This window comes from Marmota marmota, unplaced genomic scaffold, assembly GCF_001458135.2.
Source record: "Marmota marmota marmota unplaced genomic scaffold, marMar, whole genome shotgun sequence".
NCBI lineage: Eukaryota > Metazoa > Chordata > Mammalia > Rodentia > Sciuridae > Marmota > Marmota marmota.
Genome location: NW_026000103.1, coordinates 2,513,181 through 2,525,224, shown reverse-complemented (window position 1 = coordinate 2,525,224; position 12,044 = coordinate 2,513,181). Strand labels below are relative to the sequence as shown.

General features: G+C 37.3%; 1 protein-coding gene across 4 annotated transcripts in view; it reads left to right on the top strand.

The window, feature by feature from the left end:
* The window catches only part of Adamtsl1 (ADAMTS like 1), a 905,649-nt gene that overhangs the window by 591,239 nt on the left and 302,366 nt on the right, over nt 1-12,044 (top strand). For all 4 annotated transcript variants that reach the window (XM_048783907.1, XM_048783906.1, XM_048783909.1 and 1 more), the window contains one exon: nt 4,913-4,958. In XM_048783907.1, coding sequence (XP_048639864.1) covers nt 4,913-4,958 — 46 coding nt within the window. The remainder of the gene's footprint in view (nt 1-4,912; nt 4,959-12,044) is intronic.

The following is a 12,044-nucleotide window of genomic DNA, read 5'->3' as shown; positions in this document are numbered from 1 at the left end:
AGAATTCAGCCCTGAGTATGGTGCTTGCGCGGCTGGCAGAAACTGCAGCGCTGTAACCCTGCGTCTCTATCCCAGCGCACACTGCAGACTTTCGCCGCGGGGCGATTTGCTGAATAAGCAGTTACCCTCCGTGCGACAAACCTCTCGCGTTTGAGTCCCCGTAGCCGATCCTCGTGCGATGGAAATCCTTCCTCCAGGTTCCGGAGCACCCCACTATTGCTGGAAATTCCTAACAAGATATCCTTTAGCCGTCCTGACTTGTCATACTCCCACACAGTGAAGCAGCACACGGGGGTAATGCACTCCCCTCGCCGCCATCTTCCTGGTCCCTCGAGAGTCCATGGATTGGGATATATTCTAATATTTATGTGGTGCTCTTGCATACTCGAGGCAGGCCATAACCGGTACAGTCCTTGACTCACTGAACACTGTCCTGTGTCATGTAGTTGGCACTGGGAGAAGGCAGTGACTTCTATTCTATGTTATCAGTGCTCTGTAATTTTTCTCAGAAATCATTTTGGACTAAAGTTTCTGATGTTTGTTTTCTTCTCCAGAGGTGAACTTTTTAAAATTTGATTAAATGTGCAGGAACCCACTCAGCTGTTTTATATTAGCAAACTTAAAAAGAGAGAGAGAGAGAGAGAGAGAGAGAGAGAGAGAGAGAGAGATTTTGTACTACTTCTCAGTTACACAGATAAGGCTTTTGTGCCCAGATAAATACCTTGAGTAAAGAAATTCACAGTTGGCAGAAACTAAAATCCTTGCAGTGGAATAGTCACTTTGCTACTGATATAAAATTTATATTCAAGTTTAATACGTTTGAATTTTTAAAATGAGCTTCTCTGCACTGAAATTCTTCCACATTGCATCTTACTGATGAGTGTTTCTCTTGGAGATATTCCAATGCGTGTCTAGGTTTGCTTTACTGGAAGTGGATTTACCAGAATTAAAAAGCAGTTGATAAATTGATATAGTATCAATAAAATGCAGTTAAGTCCCAGGCCCCTCCCTGCTCAGCTTCCCAGATTTCTAGTCTCCAGTTAACTTACTACACGTCTGGAACACATCTTGTTCCTTTACTTACTGTTTTCCTACTTTCAAGTTGGTCAAACCAGGATTCAAAATCTCTGATGTTTTCTGTTTATGTAACTTTAAGGCTCAGTTTTCTTATTTGTTAAACAGGATTGTTAAAATATTGCAGAATTATTGTAAATTTTTTAGAGTTAGATTTAATTAGACTTAATGTAATAACACTGGATTAGAGATCAAGAGCAGGCACTAAATATATGGTAGAGGCTAATATTCTGTTAGTATTCACAATTGGATAATGGTTTTCAATATTGAGTAGGAGCCAAACTTAAGAACTAACATTTTAATGTTATATTTCAGTCAGATTAAAGAAGCTCTCAATTAAATATTAATAGGATATAGTAAAGGGAAGACAGTTCAGAGATATAAATAAATTATTTATAAATCAGTATTAGTTGCTAAACCATCACAGAATATTTCTTTGGAAAATATGGCAAGCACTTTTTTTTTGCTTTCTTTTTTGTTTGTTTTTATTTTGTTTTTCCTAAATAAGAAGTATTTAAGTCAGTCTTTGACATTGTAAGCTGTATCTCCTGTCTCCAAGGATGCTTGTAAAACCTGTATAGGTATTTATGGTTTAAAATATCTGGGGAAAAGCTCATTTAAATTATTGAAAAGGCATTTTTCTATTTTATTTTTTTCCATTTTGTAAGTGGTATCTCTATTATAATCCTTTGGCATTGGAACAGAGCTTCTGTGTATTATCTCAGTTGGTGTTCACAACGGTATGCAATAATGTTACTGGATCCATTTGAGAACTAGGAAGTTAAGAGCATAAGATGGCAAAAGGCTTATGCAAGTACAGGAACAAAATCTATAGCCCTGGTCTTCAAATTTCTAATTCAGAATTAATTCCATTATTCATTTCATAGATATGAGTTTAGGAAAAGAAGATTTTTTTTAAAAAGGATAGAAAAAAATAGGTTCATTCTCAGCGATAAATATCATCTTTTAAAATCAAGAAGTCATAGTTGCAATTTTTCTGTTTTAAAACCTTCAGTAAGTGATTCCTCTTTGCTTATTATAAAATTCAAAATTGAAATGATATTCTCTTTATTGCAATTTACCACATGAACTCCAAATTCCAAAAACACAGATCTATTTGAAAATTTACAAACATACCAAATCTTTTCATGCTGCTCTGCCTTTCTTACAACTTTTTCTATATATATTTAACCTCTTTTCAATATCTATCATTTTTATTACATTTTAATTAATATATCACATGCTTTCATAATGCTTACTATGACTTAGTCACTGTCTACAATGATTTATAGTTATTGACTAAATCCTCATAATATTCCTGTGATATAAGTAATATTAGCCCATTTTGCAGATGAAAAAAACTGGGGTATAGAATTTGAGGTCATGAGTCCATAAAGAGATGTCTGGTTTCAAAGTGAGTACTCTTACCTACTATAGGGTGTTACATATGCACCAGCATTGTAAAATTGAAAAGCCTATCATATGCAAGAAATACCAATGTCTGTATGACAAGCTACCAAAGGAACCCCAGTTGCAAAATTCATTATCTTGTAAATTTACCATCATCCCTAGCCTAACTCTCATGTTTTCAGAATCAGGAGCTTGATATTTTTTAACATTAACACCAAGAATAGATCTTTCTTTTGGGGATGTTCTCACAATGACTTGACCCATGAGAGTAATGTTTCAAACTGAGGTACCAGTTTATTTAAGCACAACAAGGAATGGAAGAATCTATCATGTGTACCACAATATTCTTGTTAATGTGGCTAGTGCTCTCTACCTCTCAGATGTCATGAAAATCCAGATCATTCTTGGCTGGCAGTTTGGTCAATATGGCTTCATCATGGGAAACATTCTTCATATGAACTGAGCATTTGTTGGCATCAGCTAGGGTTCCCCTAAACCATCAAGATAACAACAACCACCTTTCCAATGGGGCATGAAAGACTTGAAATTTATTGACCCTTTGTCTAGGGTATCTTGGGCCTGGGTACTGACAACTACACATCTTGGTCAATTCTCCTTTTTCCTGTGAGTTGAATGCCTTAATTAATATAGTCAATCTAATTAAAGTCTTTAGACCTAAGATAGCCTTCATATAATTGTGTTTTCAGATAACATTTTCCTTCTGTTAACATTCTCAAGACCTAGCACAATTACTAGATAGCATTTTTATGCTGAATTATAATTATATAATTGATTTTCTTAATAGAAGAAACCAAGTGATATTCATTATTCTTTGTACTCCCCTAAGTAAGTTCATTGCCCGGCACATAACAGCAGCTCTATGGATGTTTGCTGAACAAAATAATAAATTAGGCATTAAAGCTTTGTGATTATGAGTGTCAGCTCTGAGGCCAGATGGCCTAGTTTCAAATCTCATCTGTACAACTTAACAGTTGTGCGATTTGGGCAAGATACATAACCTCTCTAAGCATCAGTGGTTTTTTTTTTTTTTAATCTGTAAAATGTATTAACAACAGTATCATCCCTCTCAAGATTTTTGATATTAAATAAAATAATGCACATAACAAATTTAAATTATACCTGGTCTTCCTTAACTATTAGCTATTCATGTGGTCATTCAGAGTTCCATAGTATTGTTTTACTTGTGACCTAGTTTGAAAAGAGCAGAATACTGCTGTCCATGAATTGTCATTACTGGATGTTTTACCAAATATTGATTGTTTTTGTTCACAAGAATTTAGTAAAATGGGAACTCCCATGTATTTCTGGTGGGAGTATGTAATGGTACAACCTTTATGGAATGCAATTTGGCAATAGTTTTCAAGAGCCTTGCAAAAATTCATTCCCTCTAGTTCAGTAATTCCCCTTCTAGAAATTTATTAATTTTAAAGACATAGTCAGAAACTTGGATAAGACATATGCTTAGGGGTGGTTTATTACACTCTCATTTATCAAACCCTATAAAAATTAATTAAAGGACAATTAGTAGAATAATGATCTACAAATTGTGTTATACCATTTGATGGAATATTATATAGCTCTCAATATAGTGTGGAAAATATTTCTAAAAAAATTTAAGTGGGACAAAATTAAGTTACAAAATTGTATAATCGATGTGATTTCCTCTGCACTGGAAAGAAATAATTAATAATAGTAATTGTCTTTAGATGAGGCCATTAGAGGGAACTTTTTTTTTCATTTTGGTAATCTATTCCAAAATCACTATAATGAGGGTGTATTTTAGAAATAAAAATAACTGTTTAAGAATTATATCTTTTTCTATCCTTAGAAGACATGTTGAATACCAAGTTCACTTTTTATCATATTCAAGTTCTAAAGTTTTTTACCAAAATGTCTCTTCAGTTTTCTATTAGAAATAATTAAGATGACAGGATTAATGTAATATAAATATTTTTTTAGAAAACCTTACCCTATTTATTTGGTTAAATTTATACTAAGTACTTATTTTGAAAAATATTGAAGCAAGATAAATGCTTAATTTCAGCCCTTCAAGAGAAATCCATTTATATATACACTTTTTTTAAGAGAGAGAGAGAGAGAGAATTTTAATATTTATTTTTAGTTTTTTTTGGTGGACACAACATCTTTGTTTGTGGTGCTGAGGATCGAACCTGGGCCGCACGCATGCCAGGCAAGCACGCTACCGCTTGAGCCACATCCCCAGCCCTATATATACATCTTCCTTAGATCGGCTCCATTTAGTATTTAATGGCAACATCTCTATGAAGCTACTTAGAAGAAAAGACCCTTCCACTAGTATTAAGAGGAAATTGACTTTTACAAAATGGTTCAAACTTTGATCCTTTCATAGGTAGTAATGAGATTTCTCTTTTCTTTTTATGACTAGGAGCTGTGAAGGAAGAAATATTCGATATAGGACATGCAGTAACGTGGTGAGTCTGAGGCTCTTTGATTACAATATGTACTTTTTTACTCACTGAATAATGTTAAGAAGTTTTATCGCCAAGCACTGTGGTGCACACCTATAATCCCAGCAGCTCAGGAGGCTGAGGCAGTAGGATCGCAAGTTCAAAGCCAGCCTCAGCAATTTATTGAGCCCTACTTAACTTTAGTGAGACCACATCTCAAAAATGAAAAAGGCTGGGATGTGGCTCGGTGGTTAAGCACCTCTGAGTTCAATCTCCAGTACCAAAAAATAAAAATAAAAAGAAGTTTTATGTATCCTGAGCAGAAAATCAATCAATTAATATTTCACTAAGAATTATTTATCTCATACTATACAGATTACTCAGTCATGTTTAGTGTTTCTCAATATAAACTTAATCATTTGACCAGATTGAAACCAACTAGACTGTTTCAAAACAAGGACTCTGCATTTCCTCTATGCTTTCTGCCTTTTCACAAAAGGTCTCATGAGAAACCAGTAAGAGCAATGATAAAAGGGAAACATCACGAAATAAATATTAGTTAATCAAATTCAGATTTGACAAACTCATTCATTTGTTCAACAAATATTATTCAATGCCAACTATGTGTGAGGCAATGCACTAGAACAAGGATAAGTAACATGTGGTCATTGTCTTAAAACATCTGCAACATAGTAAGGGGTGTAGAGCAAAAATAGATGTGCACATGACCACAATCCAGGGAAAATACATGAAAAGTGCTGGGAGGGAGGAATAAGGTTGATACAAAACTTGATCTTGTATCAACTTCATTCTGAAGAGAATTCTAAAGGTTCTTACATGGGAAGATGACCTGAGGTAGGTAGGGCTTGCAGGGTTATGATTGGCCATCTTGGATGTGAGGGCATAATAGATCAAAGGGAAGGGACAGACACACCAGTCCCCTTGGAGGCAGGAATGTGTCAGGTGTGTTCTGCACACTAATTTCAGCAGATTGTGCGCAGCACAATACAAGAAAAGAACTGAAAGATATCTTAAGGTTACATCATGAAAAGATTTGAATGTCAGACTTCCAAGTTTGTATTAGCTCAGCACATAGTGAGAGTCACTAGAGGTTTGGGAGTGAGAGTATGATGCCAAGTTTCAGTTTCCAAAGGTTAATTCTGTAGTAACACAAGGGTTGCACTAGAACAGAGAGTGGAAGGGGAACAAGAAGTAACAAGGGCTTCACCCAGGAGGAAATGAGTTCAAGAGGGATCAAAATGAAGATCATGTTGCACAACTTGAGGAGCATTTGCAATTAGAGTGATGGGGTGAAGTGGGAATAAAGGAAACAGGCATGTACCCATCTGGGGCTCTTGTACTCCCTAATCCCTTTGTTCAAGAAGCCCTTTCCTCCATATTTTCATGTTGGCCTTTTTGGTATTCCAGTCCCAGCTCAATGTCTTCCTCTCAGACTGTCATCCTCGACCTCCTTGTCTAATGTTGTCCTGCTGCCCAACCCCATTCCTCAGAATAGACATTCACTTGTTACTTTATTTACAGCACTTCTCTCTACCAAAATTTGATGATTTTGCTGCCTGACTCCCCACTCTAGAACATAAACTCTACAAGGGCAAGAGCCTCATTCATCTTGTTTGCTTCTTTATGCTCAGGGCCTGGAGCTGTTGACTAACATTTATTAAGCACACAGTGGATATTTGCTGAATGTATAATAAGGATTCAGGCTTCTAGAAGGGTGGTGAATGTCATATCAGAAATCATAGAGTTGGGAGAAGATTTTTGGAGAGAAAAAATAATAAACTTGATTTAGGGACACTACTGAGTTTGAATTGTAGGCTTGAGTTGTAAACAGTAAATTTAAGTAGGCACTAGGGATTTTGATCAGGGAAAGAGGACAGGGATGAAGCCATAAAAAAACACAAAATTAGAAGCATAAAGTTTGAAAATTTGGAAGCAGCTTGTTAGGCAGAGAGTATGGAATGACGCGAGAGAAAGGAACATTGGGCCTTTCTTGAATATCTCCATTCAGATAGAAGAAGAATGTGGAGTGAGTTAAGCCACAAAACACATCATAAGAGAGGTAGAAAACCAAGTTGAGAATTACTAAAAGATACTCAGTAGGAAAAATAGGGCCTTGAGGTTGAAGACTGAAACAAAAAGACCAATGGGTCAGCAACTTCTGTACTGTATTAGAAACCAAAGCAAGATCAAAGGGAGTAAGGAGGGGCGTTAATGAGGAATGGGGTGGACCACTCTAAGCTATTTGTCTTGATGCCAGCATCAGGAGGAGACCTCTGTGCTGTGTCATCAAATGGCAAAGGGCAAAGTATGGCTGAGACATAAAAATTGGGTCAAACCCATCCATTTTGCCAGGACCCACCACTGCAATCACTAATCCACTCCCATTAACAGCATTAATCCATTCCTAAGAGCAGAACCCTCAGAATCTCTCACCTCTCAAGAGGTCCCACCTTCATACTGTGACAATGGCAATTAAATTTCAGCATGAGTTTTGGAGAGGACATTCAGATGATAGCACTTTTTATATAAAGGGTTTAACAGGGATACTTCACTTACAGAATCCCAGAAGGGTGGCTGACTTGAGTTTTTTGTTTGCTTATTTAAAATGTGAGGCCCCTGTGGTGTGAGTTAATATAGAGAGAGGACCTGATGATGTGAGAGGAAGGGGTCCCCTCAACACCATGCCACAGGTACCAGAGGGGGCAGTGGGTGATAAGAGGAGTAATCTTGATAAAGGTAAAGGTTACAGAAACAAACTGAACATCAGAAAGTGAGCACAAACGTCTGGAGTGATTGCTGAGGAACATGGGTAGAGGCTAGGAAAAACAAAATGGAAGAACTATTGGGCAGCAAAGTGGCTGGGCTGAGGTTAGGATGACCGAAAGAGCATGGATGGCAGGGTTTTAAGACTTGGCAGAAATACTAAGAAACATTGAAATACGGATAAATAAAATGCACATTGGAAGTGACCAAAGGCCAGAATACAGATGAGACAAGAAAGACTAAAGTTAACAAAAACTCCTATATGTATTTTTGAATGCCTAACTTGGGAGAGTACAGGGGACCAGAAGGTACAGTCATTGGGAATAAGTGTAATTGTTCAGCAGAACATTTTGCCTAGTTCATTTCTCTATTTCTGTTTAGGATTCTTGATACCAGATAATACAACTTGTGTCACGGTATTCTCCACCCTCCCTCCCAAACACATCTCATTGTACTGTTGACTCATTTAAAAATGAAATTGATATATTTTTTTAAATTGATGTTGACAAAGTCCATCTTAGAAATGCTATGAAAATAAATATTCTTTAGCTCATTGGATTTCTTTACTATCCTTTTCATAATGATATCTTAAATATCAATGTTTTAAAAAGACACCACGCTATCCATGATATTGCAGAGACTGCTGAACTTCCAGTCCTTATCTTTGCAGCTTTTAGATGAAAGATCTGAACCATCCTATATTAAATGAATACCTAAGGCATCATGAGCAGAGCTCTGCTGCCCCAACCTTGGAACTCTTCAGAAACTGCCCAGAACTTCCTCACTGTTGTTATGAGCATTTTCAAGCACAGATACAGACTAAGACTCTGACCTAATATTACTTATGACCTCCAGCATTACCCAAGCCAAACCCTTACAGCTTGTAGAATCAACCCAACACATTTTTATATATATATATATATATAAGAATCTAGAGTTTTCACTTAGTTTGGAGATTTTTTCCCCCCTGGTTTTTTTGGCCCTGACAGAAGCAATGGTGCCAAAAAAATAAACAAAAAAATCTCCTAAGAAAGGATCTTTTCATAATCGCATTCCAATTTTTCAAACCAAGAAGTTCCAAATAGTTCAGTTAAATATTCCCCCTCAGATGCTTGATTCAGAAAAACTTGAAAGTCTTCTAGCTAAGCTCCCAGGGTCACTCTTCAATCCCTGGATAGCTTCCTGGGACACTTCTGAACCACTTTGCCTCCAAAGATTCAAAATCTTATTTTTTTTGTAGAGCTGCTTTTATAGTACATTTCTTTAGGTTCTTATTCCCCAAGACAATCTGAAGAAGAGAAAACATCTAATTTTTCTTTTCTATTTTTTTTGTTTGTTTTTGTTTCAGCCCACAGACTTTTTAAGCATTTGCTGCCAGTCTCTCTGCAGATAGAGTGTATCAATAAAAGAAAGTCAGAGTTCCCATAATATTTGCATAGTTCTTGTAGTCTTGGTTCTTCTGGATCAAATAGGCTATTTTCATTCCTAAAGACATAATTCATCAAATCATTTTCATTTTATAGTTCCCCATTTTTTTCTAAGTAAGCAGCAAGGTCTTTTGGAAAGGAAGACCATTTTGGAAGGAAAGACACTAGTGGGAAAAACAACAGATGTAATTAGCAAACCAATCAAGCTGGTCATTTAGGTCTCAAATTTCATACAACAGAGCAATTCCAGGAGGCCCTCAAAAAGGTTACCATAGGTCACATATTCATGTTTACTCAAACTCAACCTCAAATCTGAGCCCTAGGAACTTAATTTACGTTCTAAAATGACTTCAAAAGTATCTAGAGAACTGTTTTTATTGCTTATATACTTTTTTCTTCACTGTGTTTAAGCTTTCATGTGAGTTGGCATTTAGGAGACACTGTGACCATAATTAGCAACATAATAGGCCAAGGGACTTATGATAGCTGTTGGTGTTCTTAGATTCTTTATTAAGATTGTATCAACTAGGCACAGTTGTGCACACCTGTAGTCCCATAGAGACTTTGGAGGCTAAGGCAGGAGGATCACAGATTCAAGACCAGCTTCAACAACTTAGAGGGGCCCTGTGCAATTTATTAAGACCTTGTTTAAAAAAAAAAAAAAAGACTGGGAATGTTTCTCAGTGGCAAGATACTCTTGGGTTCAATCCCTAGTACAAATAAATAAATAAATAGGTAGATAGATAGATAAATAGATAAATACTGTTCTTAAAACATAGTTATTGAGCAAGAGAATTGTTTTCTGTCTCAAATACTTTGGTAAATAAGACATTTCTGATGCTTTTGTTCTAATGAAGGAAAGGAGATTGCAAACATGCAAACAAATTATTTACAGGAAAAAATATTGTGTGCTGATCAGAGCTATGCAGAATATTAAGGAATTGGTGGCCACTTCAGAATTGGATGTCACTTGAGCAGTGACATTTGATTGGGGGGGGGGGACTAGCTATATGGATATCCATAGAAGAGCAATCTAGATAGAAGCACAGACTCTGAGGTCTGAAAGAGCTTGTGTGCTGTGTTCAAAGAAAGAAGAAAGCCAGTGAATCTAGAATCGACTGAGTAAAAGATAAGAGTATTGGAAGCTAAGAAAAAAAAAATAAAAGTGAAAGTGGACAGGAGCTAGATCAGGCAGGAAGTTACAAATGTTTAGATTATATTTTAAGTACAAAGTGGAGCTATTGGAACATTTTGAGCAGGGGAGAATAGAACTGGACTTATGGTTTAAAGAGATAGGTTTAGCGGCAACTCTGGAGGGTGAATGGGAAACAAGGTGGAAATATAAATGCCACTGAGAAGAAAGACTAAGGCATTAGTGCAGGTGAGCTAAAGGCGGCTTGGACTAGAGTGGCACTGGTGGCAGATTTGGGATATATTTTAGAGATGGATTGTCTTTTCCTAGGCCACTTTGCCTCATCCACAACTTGATACAATTGACTTTGATGGTCTCCAACATCACTGCTATGGAACATCTTATGTGCAGCACCACAGGAAACAGAGGCAACCCCTACTAGGGCCACAGAGAACAGAATGATCCTGGCAAGTTTGCAACTGTCTTTGGGCCTCAGTTTACACCCAAACAGTGGGAGGGTTGAACTGAATAACCTCAATGTTCCCTTCTAGCCCTAAAATCGTAAATTTTTTGAAAAGCCTCTGTGAGTTATACTGGATTTGGATCTGAATATACATCAGTTAAGATATCCATATTAGTGAGTGACCAGCTAAAATCTGGAGTAGAGTGAGGAAAGCCAGCGTGGACAGCAGCAGCAGCAATGTTCTCATCTTTGCTGCACACCTTGACCATCCATCTTGACCAGTAATTCTTGTCTTGGAGACTGAAAATTCATGGCATTCACAGAGTTGTTCACATGGTTATTAACGGTAGACATAAGGTCAACTCCCATTTGGCTCATATGTCCATTTTTCTCATAGGACCTTTGGACAACATGAAGTCAGGATATATTTGCTGGTCTCTGTCAGGGGTCAAATAGTAACATGTGGAAGGAATGGTAACTCCGCTATAGGTCTCTCTTGGTCATAACCTGAATAAAGGGTGGCACAACATCCAGAACAGTGACATAGCCCAGTAGTCTACACAGATGCTGTGTTAGATGATAACAATTGTGGTTTTCAGTAACTTAGCCTGTGTACTGGGCCCCTTTCTAGATCCAAGAGGTACTCAAAAATGGGAAGGAGGTCACTTTTCTCATAATCTAGTTTGTTCTAGTGGCTGAGAATGAGAATGGATGTTACTTTGCAGAGCTATTTGTTTGGTTGCTCGCTCATTTATTTATTCTCTTATTTAATCATTTGTTTACTGACATTAATTGAGTGCCCAGCTCTCCTTCTGCAGTAGAGGTGTTAGGAGTTGCTGCTGTCTGTATAAAGGCAGGCTCACTGTTGTGTGGAAACCAGAGTCTAGTAGTGCACCTACTTTCATGATTTTGCCAGAACCAGTCACAGCCACAGGCCAAAAGGACAACCTGCCAGATTCTATATTAGAGAAATTAGAGCAGAGGAAACCATTCAGCAGCCAGCCTTCTGAACTTTCTTCAGAGACCTCAGGAATAGCCAGACCAGAAGAAAGAAAGGCTGCTGTGTGACCGGAAATGACATCACTACCCCACAAACAAGGAGCTCCCACCAAGCCCTGAGATGAAAACAAAGCTTTTGGCCACCACTCAACCTGCAAAGATTTCAACATCGAAAGCCAAAACACAGCCCACTTATCTCGCAAAGTAGCCAGCAGCTCCCACCACTTATGGTGGTTTGAATTTAAAAAACCTATCAGCCTTTCTTCAGGCTTATTACCAGCTGCCCCACATTGGGTGCCAGTATG